The sequence below is a fragment of the Chlorella variabilis genome (assembly GCF_000147415.1).
Source record: "Chlorella variabilis unplaced genomic scaffold CHLNCscaffold_14, whole genome shotgun sequence".
Taxonomy (NCBI): domain Eukaryota; kingdom Viridiplantae; phylum Chlorophyta; class Trebouxiophyceae; order Chlorellales; family Chlorellaceae; genus Chlorella; species Chlorella variabilis.
In genome coordinates, this window is record NW_005435074.1 from 150,342 (window position 1) to 170,686 (window position 20,345).

A 20,345-nucleotide genomic window follows, 5' to 3' on the forward strand; every position below is an offset into this window, starting at 1 on the left:
AGGAGGTGCCAGAGAGAATATTGGACGGTGACGTGGCGGACTGACTGACTGGGCTTCTCTGGATTGCAAACACATCCAGTTCACTTCTCTCCCTTGGCCAACATGCCGACAGCGGGCCTGCTGCAGGGCAAGGTGGTGCTGGTAACAGGTGCCTCTCGCGGCATTGGAGCCGCCATCGCCGAGCGCTGCGCTGCAGAGCAGGCTGCCCTGGTGCTAACGGCCCGCAGCTAGGAGAAGCTGCTCGCGAGCATCGAGGTGCTCGATCGAGCATCGAGCTGCTCGATCGAGGTCAGTTGGTGATCGAGGTCAGTTGGTGGCCCCCAGCGGCGCTCGACGCTGGCTGCCTTTGGCCGCAGCAACTTATGACCTTCCCGCTGCGCCCCCAGCAGGTGGCGCGCCGGTGCCAGGATGCAGGGGCCCCGTCATGCGACTGCCTTGGAATGCAGGCGCTGAGCTCGCACAGCATAACCACAATGGTCATCGAGCCAGGCTTTGTTGCCACAGACATTGTGCTGCACCGCGGGGACCTCGACCCCCAGCGCTGCATCCAGCCCGCAGACGTAGCGCAGGCGGCGCTGCCAGTGCTGCCAGTGCGGCTGAGCCCCGGTGCGGTGCCGCTGGAGTTGGTCATGCGGGTGGTGCTGTCGCCATATACCAAGGGCAAGGGGGATGTGCACCAGCAGGAGTAGCAGCCTCGGGTGCTGAGCATCGACAGCAGTCCTGTTCCCCCTGGTCGCTTGTCGCTCTCTTCATCACTGATGGCGCACACACACATGCTGAACCAGTGCAAGCAGCGCTTCCCGACACCCAAGGGAGACGGAGACAACATTCCCTGCCGCACAAGCGCCGGTCACTTCCTCTGCTGCTGGCTCTTGCTGGTGGCGTCGTTGGCGGCGCCGGGGTAGGTGCCACGGATCTGCTCCACAGCCTGCTGCTCCTTGGCGCCTGCGGCGCTCACCAGCTTGCTGAGCTGCGGCAGGAGGTTGGGTGCCAGGTTGGCCCTGCTTGTCAATCAACTCACTCCTCCAGCCAGGCGGCAGGAGCGGGAGCATGGAGCAGAGAACATCCGTACTCACAGCTTCGCTCGCTGGCTCTGGCAGCGGCTCCTCGCTCTTCTGCCACATGTAATGCCAAAGCACATAGGCCGCCCCGCCAGCCAGGGCCAGCTTGGCCAGGGTGCTGGTGAAGGTGCGGTCGACGGCCTGCTGGGCCGCAGCCACCTTTTGGTGGCCTTGATCTCCGCGCCGCTCACGCGCTGGGGGGCGCCGCGGGAGGCCCGCTGCTGCTCACTCATGCAGGGGCTAACAAGGTGTGCCTGAATGGGACCCAATGTATGAAGAAAGTTGCCCAGTTGTTTGACGTAGAGGTGGCCAGCAGCCTCGTGCGAGCAGCTCAGAGAAGCCTTGGAAGCCTAGGGCAGCTGAAACTGAAGCCCTGGCTGTTGGAAAGCAGGTTCCTGGAAAGATGAGGGGGCCATCCTCCTCAACTTTGCCCACTTCGACCTGATTCATTGGACAGAGCTCAGGTTGCTGCCGGCCTGCTAATGAAGGGGGCTGAGGCTGGGATTCCAGCTAGGGCAGGTTCAGCAGCCCAAAAGCACGCCAAACGGTGGAGCGACTCCAGATTGGGAGTCGCACGTCAACGTGTGGAAGTGCCGTCTGTGCGCAGCCCCTCGCCGCCGCCGCCACCGACGGCTGCCTTCGCCGGGCACTGCCGGTGGAAGGAAACTACCGGATATGCCCAGCATCCCGCCATGAGCATGGAGCACAGCCGTGGCCAGCAATTCAAGCCAATGAAAGTAGCGTCCTGTCAGCCGGCGCTGGTGTCGGTGGGCGGCGCCGAAAGCTGCAGAAGCACTTGCTGTTGCTGGCTCTTGTGCTGCGCTGACCAGGCTGGCCCTGACCACTGCCTGTGTAAATGGAAATGAGGTCCAGTTGGTTGGTCATTGCAGCATGATGTAAAAGGCTGCCGCGAGCAAGTTCCACAGTGTCAAATGGGCCTCGCCGCCCCCTCCGCCCGCTGACATGGCAGTTTCTTCTAACTGCAGCGCGTAGTTACGGATGCCCTGTTTCGCTTCTTCCCACACGCCCAGAGGAGCCAGGCTAGGATGGAGCCGTCGCAGCTATTGAACCGGGTTCTCGGGCGCAACTCGGACACCGGCGGTGTGGAGTTTTGGCGGCAAGCAGAGCGCAGCGGCTGGTTGATGAAGCAGGGTGCGTATGGGCACGCTGATCGCCGGGTTGCAGCACATGGCGGCGGTGTTTATTGACACGCCGCCGCTCTGCAAGTGCAGGGGAGTTCATGAAGACGTGGCGGCGAAGGTAAACCCGGGCAGCCAGGCGGAGCAGCCCTGCGGCGCCGACGGCGGCAAGACGCGGCCAGGCGTCCCCAGCCCCACGGCTGGCCCTATGCCGGGCAGCGCTGAGCGTGCTTGTGCTTGCCCCTGCTGCAGGTGGTTCATTCTCAAAGACGGCAAGATATTTTGGTTCAAGTCGGACATAGTGGGGCCGGTGCGCCGCTCTCTGCCGCTTGCCTTGCTGCCACGCCGTGGCTGCCGCTGCCACCCTCTAACCCCCCGTTTGCAGCCCTGTGCCGATTCCTGCCCTGCGCCCTGCTGCGTGGCTGCAAGGCTCATGCTCGTGCATCCATCCCGGTCTGCGCCGCCTGCAGAACACGCAGCCACGCGGCATCATCGAGGTGAACAAGTGCCTGTCCATCAAAGGCGCCGAGGACGCCATCAACAAGCCGCACGCCTTTGAGATCAGCACCACTGACCAAAACATGTACTTCATTGCCGATTCAGACAAGGTGCGAGAGGGTGGGGCGCAGGGGCGCAAGGAGCAGCCGCCTGCCAGTGGCTGCATGGCTTTGCCAGGCCTGTGCGGTGGGCAGGCTTGAGGCATCCTCACCAGCGGATGAGTTGTGTGTTTGGCACTGCATGGCCGGTGATGACTGCCCCCGCCCCGATGTGCTGCAGGAGAAGGAGGACTGGATCAATGCGGTGGGGCGGGCCATTGTGCGGCACTCCAAGAGCATGATGGACAGAGACCAGGTGTGTGTGCGCGTGTTGGAGGGCTGGGTGTGGGGGTTTGGGCGGGCCCCCAAGTCGGCAAGCGACTTCTGTGGGCCCTGCAATGCGGGGCGGCGTCTTGTGGACCCCCATGCATTACCTGGCTGGCTTTGCACGCCAGGAGTTGTGGTATGAACCACACCGCCATTGTTTTGCGCTTCCCGCCTCTTACCCTCGCCCCGCCCCGCCGCCCCACATCCATCAGGTGGATTACTCCGACTACTGAGTCTGACTATCCCTGGACGGGGAGGAAGTAGAATGAACACAACACTTGCTGGCGCCTGCCTGACACCCACCACTCCCATGATACACCAGGGGGCGCCCATGCCGGCGCCTGCCTCTCGCCCTGCTAGCTTCTGTATTTTCTAGGCCCCTCTCTCCTGACTGCTGGCAGCCTCAGTACGGGCTGCCCTGTACCTGCCCCTATCTGTTTGCCGGTGCCCCGTGCACGGCACGCTCGCTCCTTCTGCGCACCCGCCAGCTCTGCTCCCCAACTCGCACCATTTCTCTTCATTTGTATAGCAGCAAGAGGTCAACCTCCATGGAACAGCAAGGTAGCAAAAGAGGGGAGCGGCAGGAATGGTGCAGTTCGCAACAGAAAGAGTGCGCGCGGCGGCACGACACCCGGCAGTGCGGCAGCCGTCAGGCTGCATGCACAAGACATGCTGCGGAGCGGGGCGGCTCCCGGGGCGCGGGTGTGTGGCTGCTAAGGGAGTGAGGGCGTGTGTCGGGTGGGCCTGGGTGGGAATCCGAAGCCTAGGCGAAGCGCTTGGCGACCTGGTCGTAGCGCGGCACATGTGCAATGTCGCCCAGCACGGCCATCGAGGGCGCCGACTTGAGCAGCTTGGACACAGCGCCAGACAGGTCGCTCGCCTTGAGGCCCCTGATCTCCTGCACAAACTCGCCCACAGGCTTCCTGCGCGTGGGGAGCACAGGGAGTGGGACAGGGGTGAACAGGGGCGACCAGGCACCAGGGCACGCCCGTGGGGCGGACCAGGCAGGCACATGCACCAGGGTCCGGCACGTCCCAAGCCATGGGCAGTGCTGTGCAGGCAGGAATGCTGCGCTGGGACTGTCCTGCGCCCGCAGCTGCGGCAGCCCAGCCACACGCAGCAGCCGTTGCAGCAGCCGTTGCCCCCCGCCCCACCCCCGCCAGGCCCACCTGTGGCCGTAGGTGAGGACCTGGCGGCCAATGTCCTCAGCCACCACGGCGCGGCTCTCCAGGTTCATCAGCACGCTGCTCACCGCCGCCGACTTGGCGCGCTCCAGCTCCGCCTCGCTCACATCCTTGGCCACAGCCTGCGGGGAGAGCAGGGCGTGGGGTGGCTGGCTGGCTGGTTGGTCGGTTCGGGAGGGTGGGGTCCTGGGGCTGCATGCATGCGGCTGCCACGGCTTGTGCTAGCAGCGCAGCACCCAGGCCAGGCCAGCTGTGCCCACGACCTGCAGGTGGCGCCCGCCCTGCACAGCCCTGCCTGCACACACCCCGCGCCCGCACAGCCCCCCCCCAGCCCTCCACCCACCAGCATCTCCTTGCACAGCACATCCACCATCTCGCCCGCCTGCCCGCTCTCGGCGGAGGCAAACACGCCCACCAGGCCCGTGTTGTTGTAGATGGAGTTGAGGGCGGTGCAGTTGTGCATCCAGGGGTGCTGGTTCAGCACGCGGGTGTACAGGCGGGAGTGCATGCCCTTGCCGGGGCCGCCTGCGGGGCGGGGGAAGGGGCAGGGAATGAGGTCGGTGCGGCTCCCGCAATGAGACCCCCGCAACTCGTACATACACGGCTTGCGACTGCTGCTGCCCCCCGCTCCTTGCTGGCAGCGCTCTGGGCCTCTCCCACTCTTCCGTTGCAGCCGCCGCCAGCAGCCACGCCCCACCCGCCGGCCAGCTTTAGCACGTACCCGCGGAGAAGGAGCCGCCGCCTCCCAGCAGGTACTGCAGCACCGTCATGGCCACAGAGCCCTTGACGTCGCGCCAGCCGCCCTGGTACTGGAAGGCCAGGATGGCGTGGGTCAGCGGCGAGGCGCTGAACTGGCGCCAGTCGCCGCCCACGTAGTCGCTGCGCGGCTCGGAGCCCGCGCCGGCGCCGGGCAGCGCCGACAGCAGCGGCTCGGCCAGGCGGGTGAGCTCGCCGTGGTCCACGCCCGCGCCCGCCAGCACGATGCGCGGCGCGGTGAAGTTGGCGGCATAAAAGTCGGCCAGCACGTCTGCAGGAGGTGGCCGAAGGTGGTGGGTGGTGGGTGTCATTGGGTGTGGGCGTTTCGAGCAGCGGGCTGGCAGCAGGAGGCCCCAGGGGTGGACAGTCAGGGCTGCCAGCTCCGCAGCACACGCGTCTGCTGCGCAGCCGCACAGCTGGCCCTGCGCCTACCTGCGTTCAGGCTGCCCAGGCAGCCCTCTGGCACGATGAGCGGGCGGCCCAGCCCGCCGCTGTAGGCCACGCTGTGCAGGCCCTCCAGCAGCGTGGTCTGCGGGTTGTCCTTCAGGTTCTTCACGTCCGCCTCCATCTTGCGCACCTGCGGGCAGCAGGCAGGCAGGCAGGCAGGCAGGCACAGGAGAGGTGGCATGGCAGCGAGGCCCACACACGACGCCTGCTACCGCCGAGGCTGGGGGCCCTGCCCGCACGTGGCAGGCGCCAGGCGCTGCTTGTGGCCAGCCGACAGGAGCAAGGCGCAGCGCCGCAGGAGGAGCTGGGGCGCTGCAGGGCGGCCCGACAGCCGCGCCCCACCTGCTCCGCCACCTCCCAAGACTGGAACTTGGGGTTGAGCACCGCGTCGGTCAGCACCTCCAGCGCCTCGGGGATGGTGGCCTTGCTGGTGTCGATGTTGTACGCCATCTGCTCGCGGGAGGCTGCAGGGCAGCGCACAGGAGGGGCGCCAGGAGGGCGGGATGGAGATCATTGCCGGTTGCCGCCCTGTTGCTGCTGCTCCACCGGCTGCTGGGACAGCCTGCTGGGCCGTTGAACAGCCAGTGGCAGCCACTGCTTGTGCAGGTGGCAGCAGCCGCTGGCTCTCCCAGCAGTCCGCGCGACATGCCCCTCCGCTCTGTCTCCTGGACCCTGCAAAGCCCCCAACTGCACACGAGCCGGCGGCAGCGGCGGCGCACCCGAGGCCAGCACGTTGCCGCCAATGGACTCCACCTCGCGCACCAGGCGCAGGTGGGTGCGGTTCTTGGTGGTCTTGAAGGCCATGTACTCCAGCAGGTGAGACGCGCCTGCGCACAGGCAGGCAAGCACCGTAGCGCGCGTGGGCACGCAGGCAACAACACCGCGCCGCTGCCACCCCTGCAAGTTGTCCGATGCCGGTCGAGCCCGCTGCCCATGCTGCCGGCAGCCTGCTGTCTCCCCTGCCTCTTGGCGCCGCACCGGTGTTGGCGGGGGTCTCGTACACGCTGCCGCAGTCGACGTAGATGCCCAGGGTAGCGGTGGCGCCCTGCGGGAGGGCGGCATAGGGCGCGGCGCCCCAACCCTTAGCCTGGCGCCCCTGCCGGCGCTCTGCTGGCTTCCCAATCACCGGCACAGCTGCTGCTGGCGCGGGGGACGGCCCAGGCAGCACGCACCGGCGTGTTTTCGGTGGCAATGGTGGCTCCATTGCTCAGCTTGGTCAGCTGCGTGGCGGGGGCCTCCTTGGACGGGGCCACCGCCTCTGGGATCTCCACGCCGGGCAGGGCGTCGGTGAGCGGCACATCAAGCCGCGAGCCGCTGCCAAAGAGCTGGGCGAGGAAGGAGCGCTTGGAGGCGACAGCCACTGCAGGAGCCGCCTGCGCGGCTGCGCTGGACGAGAAGGCCCGAGCGGCCGCCAGGCCGCTCTCCCTGAGGGCCGAGGCGAGCATCGCTAGCCACCCCTTTCGCTGCAGTGAGCGGTGCCCAGTGTGCCCTGCGATGGCACCCGATCGGGAGGGTTTGGAAACGCCCTGATGACAGGCTGGCAGTCAGAGGCCTGCATGCAGTGTTTCTGAAAGCTGGCGAAATCGCCAAATGCTGGCGAAATCGGGCCAAAAAACGGCTCTGGCTGGCGATTGGCCGAAGGCCATCGCCAGCCAGAGCTGGCTAAATGAGGGCAGGCGGCGGGGCGACATCGCCAGCGCGTCGCCAGCCCCCATGACTGACATCGCCAATATTTTGAGGAGAAATGGCCAATTTTCCTCAGGAACTTCATTCCATAGTGTTAAACAAGCGCCAGCTTGCTGGGGGCTTCGCCCCCAGTCCCCCAAAAGGGAGGCAAGTGCCGACAAAGCAACAGCGGCGCCGCATGTGGCCGCTGCGCTGTGCCAGGCGCAAGGGTGGCTCCCCCGCATTTCGCCAATCCTCAATGTGCCATCGCCAGCTGATTGGCGAAATTTGGACGCGACAGCAGTCCTCATCGCCCGCCCATCGCCAAAGCTGCCACGAGGGCCAGAAACACTGCCTGCATGGCGTTCAGGAGACCTCCACAAACGTGCGTGTAGCATCTCCTGGCTGCCACCAAAGCCCCAGCATGTCCAGCACCCTTGCAGCGAGCAGGGGCACACATGCCGGGGGGGCGGCGCAAGCCGGCCTGCGCCGTGGCAGCAGCGTGCTTCCGGTCCTGCCCTGGTCTGGGAGCGTCCTGAAGCAGCCCAAGCAGCAGCAGCCGCAGCAGCGGCGGACAGCAGCAGCGGCGCTATCCGGCCGCCGCCAACGCCGCGCGGTTCGCGCCGTCGCTGCGCCACTAGCCCCCGAGGTGTCTGCCAGCGAGCACACCGTCGAGCTGCACGCCGCGGTGGAGGCTGTCAGGCTGGCGTCACGCCTGTGCCAGGCAAGCCACGATGCGGCGGCCCGCATTGGCAGCAGCTTCCGCCTGGTGGTAGTGACGTACCAGCCAATGGCTGGTGTGCTGCTGTTCTGTGCCTGGCAGGCAACCAGCATGAAGCACAGGGCTCAGGCTTGCGCATGTCAATCTGCCTCATGGATAGAGCTGCCCTTTCCCCCTTGCCATGCAGGCTGTGCAAGTGGAGCTGAAGACGGGCGAGAAGGTGGAGAAGGAGGATGAGAGCCCCGTCACGGTGGCCGACTATGGCGCACAGGTGCAGTGGCACGCAGGAGGCGAGAGGGCATGCCGCTACTGGCGAACGCGCATGGCCAGCGCGGCAGCGCCTGTGCAGTCTGGGCCGCAATCCCTGCAACCTGGCACATGCCATTGACCCGCTCCCCCGCCTGCCCTCCTGCCCTGCCCGTACAGGCGCTGGTGGCCTGGAGCCTGCAGCACGCCTTCCCCGGCCAGCCGCTGAGCATGGTGGCTGAGGAGGATGCCATTGACCTGCGCACCGCTGAGGGCGCCGTGATGCTGGCCCGCATCACTGCGCTGGTCAACGAGGCGCTGGCCGTCGAGCACCCGCAGGTGGGCGCAGGAAGGCTGGGCGCAGGAAGGCTGGGCACAGGAAGGCTGGGCACAGGAAGGCTGGGCTGGCAGCAAGAGCGTTGGCAAGCGGCGGCTGGAGGGGATGCAGCATGTGCGGCTTGCGGCTTCTGGGGCTCGGTGTTTTGAACAGGCGGTTCAGATTCACTTCACTGGCTCTGCGCTGCAGGTGGCGCCGCTGACCCCCGGCGAGGTGGCAGACCTGGTGGACTCGGGCAGCAGCCAGGGCGGCGGCCAGGGGCGCCACTGGGTGCTGGACCCCATCGATGGCACCCGCGGCTTTGTGGGCATGCGCCAGTACGCTGTGTGCCTGGGCCTGCTGCAGGAGGGCGAGGTGGGTGGGTCTGGGGTGCCTGGTGGTAAACCGCGCTTGGGCCTTGGGCTTGCAAGGTCTCTGCCTGGCAGCCGTGTACGCGACCTCCCCTATCGAAGTTGACAACCTGCCGTGCCCTGCCCTGCCTTGCCCTGCCTGCAGGTGGTGCTGGGCGTGCTGGGCTGCCCCAACCTGCCCCAGTACGCCATCACGGCGGACGACTGCGACGAGGGGCAGGCCGCCCGCTCCTTCTCCGACGAGGCCGTGGGCACCATGTTTGCCGCCAGCAAGGGCCAGGTGCGCCGGGCTGCTGCCCAGGATGCGGGCCAGCCGTGCAGGCAGCCAGGGTGCGAGAGGCAGGCCTTTAGTCGCCCCTGCCCTGGCCTGCGTGGCTTGGAGGCACCTAAGCAGGGTACCTGCCAAGGGGTCGCGGTTGCTCACGCCGCTGCCCGTCACCACCCTCCTACCGGGCTTCAGGGCGCGTATGCGGGCCCCGTGTTTGGCGGCATGCCCCGCCAGCGCATCTTCTGCAACGACATCCTGGCGCCTGGAGAGGCTCGCTACATGGAGTCGTTTGAGGCGCGGCACAGCAACCACGGCCTGGCCATGCAGATTGCGGGTGCGGCTGGTGGCGGCGGTGGTGGTAGTGTGTGGGTTTGTGTCTGTGTGGGGGAAGGCTTAGGGTGGGGTTGCAATTCAGGGGGAGGGTGGTGGAGCATGGGAAATGCTGGTGCGCCAGTCAAATGTGGGCACAGATGTGCAGCAACTGCCTGCCTGCCTCGCCTGAAGCCACATTCTCACCCCGCACCCCCCGCCTGCCGGGCCCGCTCCCCTGCAGACGAGATTGGCGTGGAGCTGCCGTCGCTGCGGCTGGACAGCCAGGCCAAGTACGGGGCGCTGTCTCGCGGCGACGCCTCCATCTTCATGCGCTTCCCAGACGCATCCTACCGCGAGAAGATCTGGGACCACTGCGCCGGGGTGGCCATCATCGAGGTGCGCGGCCGCTGGTGGGGCAGCTCCCCCAAGAGAAGAGGGGCCGGCAGTTGGGTGTGCACAGCATCGGTGCTTGGCACTCGCGGCCCTACTGGCCCTACCCCCACTGCAACCTCACCTGCTGCCACCCAGCACCACCACAACACAACACAAGCACACAATACACACACACACAACCACCCCATTCTGCAGGAGGCTGGCGCGGTGATCAGCGACGCGCTGGGCAACCCGCTGGACTTCTCCCAGGGCCGCTTCTTCCCCGACCTGAATGGCGGCATCGTGGCGGCCACCCCCTCCATGCACCGCGCCATCATGGCCGCCATCCGCAAGATCCGCGGCCTGCCGCCGCGGGAGCAGCAGGCGGAGCAGTAGATCGTGTGGCTGGAGCCCAGCACCTGACGCCCTCTAAACACTGCAAATCAACGCCCAGGCCTGGCAGCCATCTGGACACCTCAGCTGCCTCCTCACCACGCTGCTTGTATAGTTCACAACATCTCGTGCCTCCACACTTGCCCCTGATGTGCGCATTTTTCAACCCACGCCCCCTGCCTGCTGCCATTTTTTAAGCCTTTGCTGCCTGCTGCTACCATCCCTCTTGATCTGTGCTCCGTCTCCTCAGCGTCCTGCATTTTGCACTGCTGCCTTTTGATTGACGCCCCGGCGCCTTTGGCTGTGAAAGTCAATTAATCGAATTACAGTGAACAGGCCGCGGCATCAGTGTCTGCAGCGGCAATACGGGGGATGCGAGCAGGCCCCAGCCTCACACCTTGGCAAAGGAAAAGAAGTAGACGCGCAGCGCGAGGCCCAGCCCCGCGTGTAGCGCAATCATGGTGCAGTAGAGCGGCAGCGCCTTGGCGCCCAGCGACTCGTGGATGGGCCTGCGCAGGCTGAGCATGATGCAGGTGCCCGAGGTGAGGGTGGCCACCCCCACCACGATCCACCGCGCCAGGTCCACGGGGATCACGCACAGGATGCAGATGGGGATGAAGGCGGCCAGCGCATACCCTGCGCCAGCGGCATGGGGGTGAGCAGCAAGGGGTTGGCGGCAGACCAGCAGGTCGACATCTGGCGGGGCAGCCATCACCCAGGCACGCCGTCTCACCCCCGCCTGTGTTCTGATGTGCCCTTGTGCGCCCTTCCCAGCCCCCCGAGCGGCTGCGTCTCGTCCCCACTGCCACTACCGCCACCACCACCACCACCACCCACCATATGTGCACCACACGGAGGCCAGCGACACGCCCGCCTTGAACCAGCGCAGCACCAGCCAGAGCGCGAGGCCCACGATGCCCAGGTAGCCGTAGAAGATGCCGAACGAGGCGCCCACCTTGTCCACATCGTAATACCAGCCGCCATGGGACTCGCCTGGGACATGGGGTGTTGTGTGTGTGGGGGTGAGGGTGATGTTGGAAGGGACGACACGCAGCCGCACGGGGGGCTGGGAAGGGCACCCAAGGGCACATCAGAACACAGGCTGGGATGGGCTGGGTGCCCAGGGGCGCATCAGAGCACCTGGGTGCTGCTGCGTGTAGTTGATGTAGCTGGCCAGGTTGCCCGTGGCTGCGGTCACAAAGATGAGCGTGCTGGCCACCCAGAAGGGGCCGTACCTGCGAGGGAGATGGGGCAGGCAGCAATGCAGCACACCACCATCAGCTCCAGGCAATGGCATGGCAGGTGTGGCTGCGGGCCCCTTCCTGGCTGATCTTCTGCCCACATCTGTCCATCAAACAAACAGCTCACAGGTCGGGGTTGCCCTCCACATACTCCAGGAAGTCGCCGCGGAAGAAGAGCAGCACGGCGTGCATGAGGCGGGCCAGCACGTCGCTGGTGTCCACGTTGAACAGCCCCCGGTAGCGCTTGATGTTGTAAAAAGCAAACTTGGAGGGGTCATCGGTGGGCTGCCCGGCTGGGCCGCCCGCGGCGGTGCCACCGGCGCCGCCGCCATCCAGCGGCGCACTGCCGGCCCCCGGGCTGCTGTTGAGCAGGCGGGTGTCGGGGGCTGAGCCGATGCGTGGCACCGGCGACGCCGGCTGCCCCACCTTGCCGGTGAGGGCCTGAGCGGACGGCAGCGTGGCAGTGGACTCTGCGGCGTGGCAATGGCAGACAGCGCGTCAGCGGCAAGGAGATTGCAGTGTAGGCTGTGGGCTGCTGAAGAACGCTGGGGCGCACTTTTTCAATGTCAATGGGGCAGCGGAACTTGCGCGGCGGCATCTGAAACCCCCTGCAGCCTGCACCACACCACCCAAAGCGAGCCCCTGTTCGCGCCCAGCTCCTGACCTGTGAAAGTCAGCGCGGTGTGCGGCGGCTGAGCAATAGCGGCTCGACCTGCCGGCGCCGCCGCTGCCGCGCTGACCGACGGCACCGCGGCCTCGTTGGCCGCCGCCAAGTGGGCGGCCGTGAAGGGCTCGTCGTCTTCCAGGCTGTCGCTGCGCGCCCAGGCGCCCGTGTTCGGGGGAGAGTAGGCGGCCTCTGCTCCAAACACGGGGGGCGGGCTGCTGTTGGAGAAGGGGTTTGTGCTCATTGCTGCCCAGCCCTGGGATGACTACTACAGCTCGCTAGCTCTGGGGCTGTCGCCAGCCAAGACTGCAAGGTCAGGCGATCGCCGACGATCAGACTGGGTTCCCAGCAGCGCTGCGCGGCTCGCTGACAAGCAGAGAGATGCTGGCCAACAAGTGTGCAGGCGCCCTAACGCCCTACTGCAGGCGCCCTGGTGCTGCACGAGACAAGTCCACCTGGCATTTCTTGCCGCAGCTCTACCGCCCGCTGCGTTGCTTGTCCTCCTTTGTTGCCGCCCCTTTATCTTTGCAGCACCCTCACAGGGCTCTGGGCTTGCCATCGAGCGACACCGGGCACGCCAGCGCCCCCAGAGCGCTCTGCAGCCGCCATGGCGACGCTGCTCAGCAGCATTCCGGCGCCGGCCAAGGAGTATAGCCGGCCGGCGCCGGAAGGGCCCAGTTCTAGCGGCGCAGCGGGGGCTCGCATCACTCGGGAGCCTCCGCCCTACGGCAAGCGGGCTGGCTTCGTGCCGAGGCGCATCGAGGACTTTGGCGACGGTGCGTTCTGCTGCGGGCTGCGCAGCCCTGCGAGTGATGCAGCGTGTGCTCTTGCTGCTCTCTGCCGCTCCTCTCTGAGCGCCCTGGCGTGCACCTCCCCTGCAGGCGGTGCCTTCCCGGAGATCCACGTCGCCCAGTACCCGCTGGACATGGGGCGCCCCGACAAGGGCGCCGGCGGCGCGCCCGGCGGCGGTGGCGGCCAGACGCTGGCCCTCACCGTCAACGCCGAGGGCGACATCAACTACGACGCGGTGCTGCAGCAGAGCAAGAACTCGCAGAAGTGGCTGCAGACCACGCACAAGGCGCTGGTGCCCAAGGTGGACCAGCTCAACGCGGGGGTGAGTGGCCAGCGGGAGGAGCGACAAAATGGGCCTCGCTGGCTTGTGGTGGTGCAGCAGGACACATGCCGCCTGGTGGCAGTGCCTGCGAGCTGTGGACAGAGTTGAGGCGCAGGCGTGGGAGTGGCGTGCCGCCTGGCTTGCACGACATGCCGCCGCCTCAAGTTGCCCGCTGCCCGACCCCAGCCACCCACCTCTAGCCTTCCCCCCTTTGTGCTCCCCTGCCCCTGCAGAACCTGCTGAAGCCCGACGAGGAGGAGATCGAGAAGACGGCGCAGGAGACGGCGGCGGCGCTGGCGCTGCGCGTCGACAAGAAGCAGGCGGCGATCAACCCCAAGACGCTGCCGCAGCTGCCGGGGCAGGCGCAGTACATCAAGTACACCCCCGCGGACGGCGGCCCACAGCACGCCTCTGGGGCCGCCTCCCGCATCATCAAGATGCAGGACATGCCGGTGGACCCGCTGGAGCCGCCCAAGTTCAGGCACATCAAGGTGGGGAAGGGGGCGGGGCTGGGGAGTGGTTGGTGGTGGTGGGTGGGGTGTGGGGGTGGGCATGGCCACGAGACGCAGCGCGAGACGCGGCGCGGAAGCAGGGGCCCTTCCAACAGGCACTGAAGCGGCACCGCACCCTGCCCCCCCCGCCCCATGCCCCTTTGCGCGCAGGTGCCGCGCGGCCCCGGCTCGCCCCCCGTGCCCGTCATGCACTCCCCTCCGCGCCCGCTGACGGTCAAGGACCAGCAGGACTGGAAGATCCCTCCCTGCATCTCCAACTGGAAGAACAGCAAGGTGGGCTGCAGGCGCGCGGCGGCGGCTGCCACGCGCCGCGCGCCAGCCGCTGGCGTCGGCCTCGCCCCACGCCCCTGCAGGGTGCCTGACTGGCTCCCCCTCGCCCCACCGCGCCTCCATCCTGCCTCTCTCTCCTCCCCAATGCTCCCTCTCTCCTCCCTCTCTCCTCCCTCCCTCTCACTCACTCCCCCACCACCTCCCCCACCACCCCCTGGAGGGCTACACCATCCCGCTGGACAAGCGCCTGGCCGCGGACGGTCGCGGCCTGCAGGAGGTGGCCATCAACGACCAGTTTGCCAAGTTCACAGAGTCGCTGTACATTGCGGAGCAGAAGGCGCGCAGCGCGGTGGAGGCGCGCTCCAAGATGCAGCGCGAGCTGCTGGCGAGGGAGAAGGAGCGCAAGGAGCGGGAGCTGCGGGAGCTGGCGCTGAGGGCGCGCATGGACAGGATGGGGGGCGCCGTGCCCGCGGCCGCAGGTGCGGGGGCGCGGTGCGAGGGTGGCCGGCCGGCAGCGAGCGGATGTGGCGCGTACCGAGCGGCTCGTGATGGCTGGGAGGCTGGCTGGCGGCGCCTCCAGCACGCCCAGATGCTTTGGCCGTCTGGCGGGCGCTGCGGGCATGCATCACAGCCCGCCTCCCTTCCCCTCCTACCCGCCGCTGCAGACCGGATGGAAGCGCCTGGCGGCGCGCCGGCGGCAGCTGCAGCTCCCGCCCGCGGCGAGGGGCGCGTCCCCGCCGAGGCCGCCATGGATGTGTCGTCGGATGAGGAGGCTGGGCGGCGGGAGCGGCGCGACCGCGACCGCGGCGGCCGCGACCGCGGCGGGGAGCGGGATCGGGGCGGCGAGCGGGAGGGGGAGTCTCGGGAGGAGCGGGAGGAGCGGCGCAAGCGGGAGGAGATCCGGGAGGAGCGGCGGCGGGAGCGGGAGCGGGAGCGGCGCCTGGAGGCGCGCGACGCGCACGGCTTCAAGAAGAGCAAGCTCACGCGCGACAGGGACCGCGACATCTCGGAGAAGATTGCGCTGGGCATGGCCAAGGTGGGCGGCCCGCTGGGCGGCTGGCTGGGCAGCCGGGTGTGGGTGGTGGTGTTCCACCGGACGGCAGGCGGCTGGCAGGGGCTATGTCGACTCCAGTGGAGCAAGCGCGCACAAGGATGCCGGGCCCGGCAGGCACCGCCTGCTGACCGGCTGGCTGCCGCTGCCTCGCCCAACCTGCCCCTTGCCCCCTGCCCCTCACCTTCCCCTTCCTCCCCCCCTGCAGGTCACCGGCGGCGAGGCGATGTACGACCAGCGGCTGTTCAATCAGGACCAGGGCGTGGGTGCGGGGCTGGGGGGCGAGGAGAGCTACAACATCTACGACAAGCCGCTGTTTGCAGACAGGGCGGAGCTGTTCAAGCACAAGGTGGGCCCGGGGCCGGGTGTGTGCACGTGGCCGTGGAGGGCTGGGGAGGCCGGCCGGCTGTGCTTTGTGGTTGAGAGTGCTCTGCCCTTGGTCGCGATGGTCGATCGAGTGCGGCGCTGCCTGTATGCCTGCGTCTGGGGGCCGGCCCGCCAGCCCAGCATGCCGTGGGCGACCATGCCTGGCTTGCCGCTCCGCGCTTTGCCTGCCGTGCCTGCCTGCAGGGCCGCAAGGACGACGAGGTGTATGCGGGGGCGGGCGGCGGCGGCGGCGGCGCCGAGGTGGACACCTCCCGCTTCAAGCCCGACAAGGGCTTCACCGGGGCCGACTACGGCAAGGGAGGGGAGGGCGGCGAGGTCCAGGTGCGGCGGCGCGGCTGGCGGCGGTGCTGGCGGTGTGGCTTGTGGGCAGCGGCTGTTGGTGGCTGGAGGGCTCCCAGCAGGAGCATGCATGAGGCTGGATGTCTCAGCCAGCGCTACCCCGCCCTGCCCCCAGCCACCCCCGCCAACCACCCTCCCCTGTGTGCCCCACAGTTTGAGAAGGAGGCGGAGGAGGCGGATCCGTTTGGGCTGGATGCTTTCCTGTCGGACGTGCGGCAGGGCAAGAAGCGCGGCGCCCTGGACGACGCCGGGCGCGGCGGCAGCATGCGCGCCGCGGGCGGAGGCAGCAGCTACGACCAGGAAGCGGGCGGCAGCGGGCGGCGCCGCGAGTTTGTGAGCGGCTCGCGGTGACCGGCTGCGCCTGCCGGTCCGTGCTATGCTGTACCCTAGCGGCCGCCCACCCGATTCGTTGCCCCTGACTTCCTTCGTTTGCAAATCGTGCCTTCATGCTCCCAGCTGGCCCACTGGCCGCACTCTCCACCTGCTCCTGCCTCCCTGTCAGTTGAAATGCTGCTGTTTTGCTTGCATGCTGTAACACGTCTCTCAGTCTGGGTGGAGTGTGGCAGCGGATGACATGGGAACAGGAGGGAGGAGCAGGGGAGGAGCAGAGCAGGGAGGAGAGAAGAGCAGGGGGCAGGCGCCCGAGCCTACAGCAGAGATGCAGGAGGGAGGCACAAAAATAAAAAGAAAGCGCCTAGTCATCCTCCATGAGGATGATTGGGGCCAGGTCTCGAGGGTCCTCGCCGCCGCCGCCGCCGCCTGCTGCTGCTGCCACCTTGCTGACGGGGCGCAGCGCGTCGGGGGTGCCCGCCGCCTGCTCGCCGCGCGACAGCGAGGAGTCGAGCTCTCGCAGGATTGCGGGGGTGAGGGCGTAGTGGTGCTGGCGCTTGACCAGGTCGCGCAGCGCGTGCTTGTCCTCCCGCCGAATCTCCGTCTTGTACCTGCAACCCAGCCAGGTGTACCGCCAGGAGGGAAACGTCGCCAACCAATCAGGGCGGGCAGCTGGGCTGGTGTGGGGGCAGCGCGAGGTGAGGCTGGTCCAGTCAGGATGGCAACTTGAGACATACCCCCCCGCCTGCCGCTCCCGCGGGCTCACCGCTGCACGAAGCAGAGCAGCGTCTGCTGCCAGACCACGGGCAGCTGGCGCTCCTCGGTCTTGAAGCGCAGGAAGTGGTCCACCAGGGCGTCCACCACGCGGTACGGCAGGGCGTACCGCTTGTCCAGCAGCACACGCAGGAAGAAGGAATTGGTGCCGCTGTACGGCATCTCTGCAGCAGGGGCAGGTGGGGGCAAGGGGATCAACAGGGGTGCGGCTGGGCTGGCAGGGAGGCAGCGCAGCGAGCGGGGAGCGATGGGCCGCCATTGAGCGGCAAGCGCGATTCAGGGGGGAGGGTACAGCAGAGCGGCAGCGTGCCTGCGATGCGCAGCATGGCTGCGGCCGAGTGCAGGACGGGGATGGAGGTGCGCTTAATGACCGAGGTGAGGATGACCGCCTCCCGCAGGTTGCAGGTGCCGCTGGCGCACAGCGGCAGCAGCACGCCTTTGTAGAAAGCGGCCGCCTTGTAGGTGGCCTTCTTCAGGGCCTGCAGGCGCAGGGGTGGGGGGCCAAGGCAAGGTGGCACGGTGGAGTCCTGGGCAGAGTCCTCGGCGTGCCAACAGCGCCATCCCACGCCCCGAGCTGCCAACTTGGTTTCCCTGGATTCCAGCAGGCGGGCGCACCATGAAGAGCGCAAAGTGGAGACGCCTGTTCTTGCGGATGTCTGCGCGCACGTGCGGCAGCAGCACCAGCACCAGAAACCGCTGGCTCATCTTCTGGTTCAGGTTGGACACAAACATGCGGGTGGCCTGCGGCGGCGGCAGGCGGGCATGGCAGCAGCATTCCTTTGGCAGGCAGCTGGGGGCAATGGCGCAGCAACAGATGGCAGCAGCCATCAACCTGTGCATGGGTTTATCTGCTGTTTGCCAACACAACAGCCCTCAAACAGCTCCTCCCAGCACGTGTGCCGTCTCCACAGCCCTGGCGCTCCCACAACTCCCAAGGCCCCCCCTGCCCTGCCGCACCTGGTACACGGCGTGCGGGGTCCAGTTGTCTGGGTCTGTGAGGTACAGGATCTCCTCCCAGTTCTGCAGGTTGGGGATGACCTTGAAGGCCTTGGGCACCTGCAGGCGGCAGACCACAAGAGAGTCAACCAACACATGTGGCAGCGTCGTGCCGAGTGCAAGCAGGCGGTGGGTGTGGTGCAGGCAGCGGCGGGGTGCAGGCAGCGTGGGCAGGGGGCTGGCTTCAGTGGTAGTGACAATGAGCGTGAAATCCACACGGTTGTGGTTCGGTTCTCAACAACGAATTAGGAAGCTGCTCGTCATCAGCCAAGCGCCGTGCATGGAGCCAGGGGCGCGTGCGGCGGCAGGCCAGCACAGGCAGGCAAACCAGGCAGGGCAGGGAGCGAGGCAAGCCCCAGCTGCCTGGCCGGGCTCACCTTGCCGGCGGTGTATCTGCTGAGCACCTTGCCCACCCCTTGGTACACCTCCACCACCTTTGGGTCCAGCTCGTCAGGCACAAACTCCTGGCCCTCCCTGCACACACCATGCCGTGCGCAGGCAGGCACGCAGGCAGACAAACAGAAATCAGTGAGCTGGGAGGGTAGCAGGTGAGGCAGGAAGCTGCAGAGAGGCAAAATTCCTGCCGGACATCCAATCCAACTCTGGAACTTGAGGGGGTGGATGTGCGGGGCGTGCGCGGCGGCGGGCAGCGTGACAGCTGGCACCGCCCAGTGCGCACGCCCCGCGGCTCGCTGTTGCAAGTCCGCCACTTCGGCTGGGAGGCAATGGCCCCCGCAAGGGGAGCTGCCTCTACCGTACACTAGGACTGCGTTCCTGGCCCTGTGTGCTCCCATGCTCACACCGCCGCCGCTCCCAGCAATGCACACGCTCCCCTGCTCCCTCCCCCCGACCCCTCCAAACACACAGTTTGACAGTCGCACGCACCTGGGGATCTCGCTGACCCCCTGCTCCGCCTGCTTCTCCCGGATGCGCTCCAGCACCAGGTCTGCCAGCGTGCGCTGGCGGTAGCTGTCGGCATCGGGGGCCATGAAGGCCGCCAGCGCAGCCTCGTCCTCTGGAGACACCTCAATCTCCTCGTCGTACTCGTACACGCTGCCGCCGCCATCTGCATGGGTTTGGTTGGGCAGCAGGGGAAGCGAGTAAAGGGCGGAGCAGAGCACGGGTGGCAGCCCTGGCAACATGATCACAGCGCAGGCCGCAAGAGATAGCTAGCTGTTCTGCCCACCTGAAAAGTCGTCCTCGCTGTCGCTGTCCTGCAGACCCTTGGCTGCTGCTGCCACCAGCCCCCGGCTGGCTCCTAGCTGCAGCGCCACCGCTGCAGGGAGTGCGAGACGGGGCGGTCAGGAAGGAGCAAGCTCAATGGCTGGCCGGGATGCGATGGCGCCAATACTGCAGCCTGGAGCATGCCGGATGTACCAGACAGCCCCTGAAGCCACGGTGCTCGGCAACGGAGGCAGCAGCGTGGCAACATGGCCACGCACCTGCGGGGGACTCGTCTGCGTCTACCTCCTCCTGCTGCGTGCGCGCCTCGCGCAGTATGCGGCGGGTCATGGCTGCCGGCACAAACTCCTCGCCCGCCTCCTCCTCCTGCTCCTCATCCGACTTCCGCCGCTTGCTGGGCCGCGGCTGCGTCTGCGGCCGGGCAAGGAACAGGGCGGAAGGGGCGTGTGCACACACCGGCAGCAAGCCCGGCAGGGACAGGAGCCCTGCCGCCACCGCCCAGGCAGGGACGGGAGCGCTGCCGCCAGCGCCGCCGTCGTCGGCCCGGGCGTATGGCATGCTGCAGCGCCAAGCAAGGGGCGGCGCGCACTCACCCGAACACCATAGGTCTCGGGGTTCTCTAGCACCTCGCCCAGCGACTGCTTGTGCTGTTGCACATAGTCCCTCTTCTTCTTGCCCATGCCGTTTGCTGCTAGGTGCGCAGATGCAGCGCTGGGTGTGGCTTAGCAGGAGGGGCTGGCGGCTGAGTGTGGTGCATGCAATGGCAGAGTCAGAGGACCTGCAGCTTGCCAGTCCTGTTGCAGTTCAGGTCCAGCGCAATGCCATGCATATGCAGCAGGTCTCCAAAGGAAACGCCGCGTTTAGCCTGCTGCGTTCACAATGGCAACATGAGCGTTCACGCACCGCAGCTCATTTCTCTTCCTTCTTCCTTCTGTGGCACATGTATGCTGCGCCTATTGCATCAGAATGGCCGATAGGTATGAAGCTGTCCGAGAGGCACTCAGGCAAGAGAGCTCTCTGTGGCGAATAGAGCACCTGGACATCACGTGCGATGGGTGCGAGACCGAGCCCATTGTGGGAAGAAGGTATGGCCGCGAGAGGCGCGGTGCACGGTGGTGCCGCCACCCCGCTGCCGCTCTTCACTGCGGCCTGAACTTCCCTGAGCAGGTACAAATGCACCGTCTGCGAGGATATCGACCTCTGCCATGCCTGCTCACGTGCTCTGGTCGCCGCACGCATCAAAATGGCACAGGAGGCGGCGCCGCTCGCACCTCCTGCCCGCCAGGTCCGCACGGGCTACTGCTTCAGCATAGCTCTGAAGTTGTCCAATTTGATGGGAGAGAACCCCCCCCCCCCCCCCCCCCCCCCCGC

General features: G+C 67.2%; 7 protein-coding genes across 7 annotated transcripts in view; 4 read left to right on the forward strand and 3 right to left on the reverse strand.

Annotated features, from left to right (window-relative positions):
• Positions 1-2,155: 2,155 nt before the first annotated feature.
• CHLNCDRAFT_13944 (hypothetical protein) lies at positions 2,156-3,055 on the forward strand (the record flags this gene model as incomplete). The annotated part of the gene is made up of 5 exons (XM_005846168.1): positions 2,156-2,213; positions 2,294-2,321; positions 2,453-2,510; positions 2,671-2,808; positions 2,978-3,055. Coding segments are annotated over 5 exons (360 nt in total), but the record flags the coding sequence as incomplete, so codon positions are not given.
• Positions 3,056-3,573: 518 nt separating this feature from the next.
• Positions 3,574-6,895, reverse strand: CHLNCDRAFT_36005 (hypothetical protein; the record flags this gene model as incomplete). Its single annotated transcript, XM_005846348.1, has 9 exons — positions 3,574-3,986; positions 4,233-4,369; positions 4,591-4,772; positions 4,969-5,274; positions 5,436-5,580; positions 5,793-5,914; positions 6,170-6,277; positions 6,429-6,495; positions 6,623-6,895. 9 exons carry the CDS (start codon positions 6,893-6,895, stop codon positions 3,827-3,829), a joined length of 1,500 nt encoding a protein of 499 aa, XP_005846410.1. The 3' UTR covers positions 3,574-3,826.
• A 632-nt stretch (positions 6,896-7,527) lies between these two features.
• CHLNCDRAFT_31694 (hypothetical protein) lies at positions 7,528-10,434 on the forward strand. The gene is made up of 8 exons (XM_005846169.1): positions 7,528-7,839; positions 8,024-8,107; positions 8,263-8,421; positions 8,609-8,773; positions 8,915-9,049; positions 9,230-9,371; positions 9,591-9,745; positions 9,938-10,434. The coding sequence occupies exons 1-8, from the start codon at positions 7,540-7,542 to the stop codon at positions 10,115-10,117; spliced, it is 1,320 nt and encodes a 439-aa protein (XP_005846231.1). The 5' UTR covers positions 7,528-7,539; the 3' UTR covers positions 10,118-10,434.
• Positions 10,435-10,505: 71 nt separating this feature from the next.
• CHLNCDRAFT_24956 (hypothetical protein) lies at positions 10,506-11,610 on the reverse strand (the record flags this gene model as incomplete). The annotated part of the gene is made up of 4 exons (XM_005846349.1): positions 10,506-10,750; positions 10,952-11,107; positions 11,255-11,349; positions 11,483-11,610. Coding segments are annotated over 4 exons (624 nt in total), but the record flags the coding sequence as incomplete, so codon positions are not given.
• A 1,016-nt stretch (positions 11,611-12,626) lies between these two features.
• On the forward strand, positions 12,627-16,043 carry CHLNCDRAFT_25137 (hypothetical protein; the record flags this gene model as incomplete). Its single annotated transcript, XM_005846170.1, has 9 exons — positions 12,627-12,795; positions 12,901-13,133; positions 13,367-13,624; positions 13,796-13,918; positions 14,136-14,378; positions 14,658-14,951; positions 15,175-15,315; positions 15,537-15,674; positions 15,846-16,043. The coding sequence occupies 9 exons, from the start codon at positions 12,627-12,629 to the stop codon at positions 16,041-16,043; spliced, it is 1,797 nt and encodes a 598-aa protein (XP_005846232.1).
• Positions 16,044-16,386: 343 nt separating this feature from the next.
• CHLNCDRAFT_135512 (hypothetical protein) lies at positions 16,387-19,654 on the reverse strand (the record flags this gene model as incomplete). The annotated part of the gene is made up of 10 exons (XM_005846350.1): positions 16,387-16,633; positions 16,789-16,958; positions 17,144-17,275; positions 17,412-17,537; positions 17,754-17,852; positions 18,170-18,266; positions 18,678-18,858; positions 18,979-19,068; positions 19,235-19,385; positions 19,568-19,654. 10 exons carry the CDS (start codon positions 19,652-19,654, stop codon positions 16,387-16,389), a joined length of 1,380 nt encoding a protein of 459 aa, XP_005846412.1.
• Positions 19,655-20,217: 563 nt separating this feature from the next.
• Positions 20,218-20,345, forward strand: part of CHLNCDRAFT_53116 (hypothetical protein) — a gene marked incomplete at both ends in the record, with an annotated part of 3,178 nt that continues 3,050 nt past the window's right edge. The window contains one exon of the mRNA XM_005846171.1: positions 20,218-20,259. Coding sequence (XP_005846233.1) covers positions 20,218-20,259 — 42 coding nt within the window. The remainder of the gene's footprint in view (positions 20,260-20,345) is intronic.

Excerpts from the sequence above, each read along its gene's own strand:
- CHLNCDRAFT_31694 (XM_005846169.1), top strand. The coding sequence starts at position 7,540 with ATGTCCAGCACCCTTGCAGCGAGCAGGGGCACACATGCCGGGGGGGCG. Across the intron at positions 9,372-9,590 it reads CCTGGCCATGCAGATTGCGG|ACGAGATTGGCGTGGAGCTG; the intron begins GTGCGGCTGGTG and ends GCTCCCCTGCAG. Across the intron at positions 9,746-9,937 it reads CCGGGGTGGCCATCATCGAG|GAGGCTGGCGCGGTGATCAG; the intron begins GTGCGCGGCCGC and ends CCCATTCTGCAG.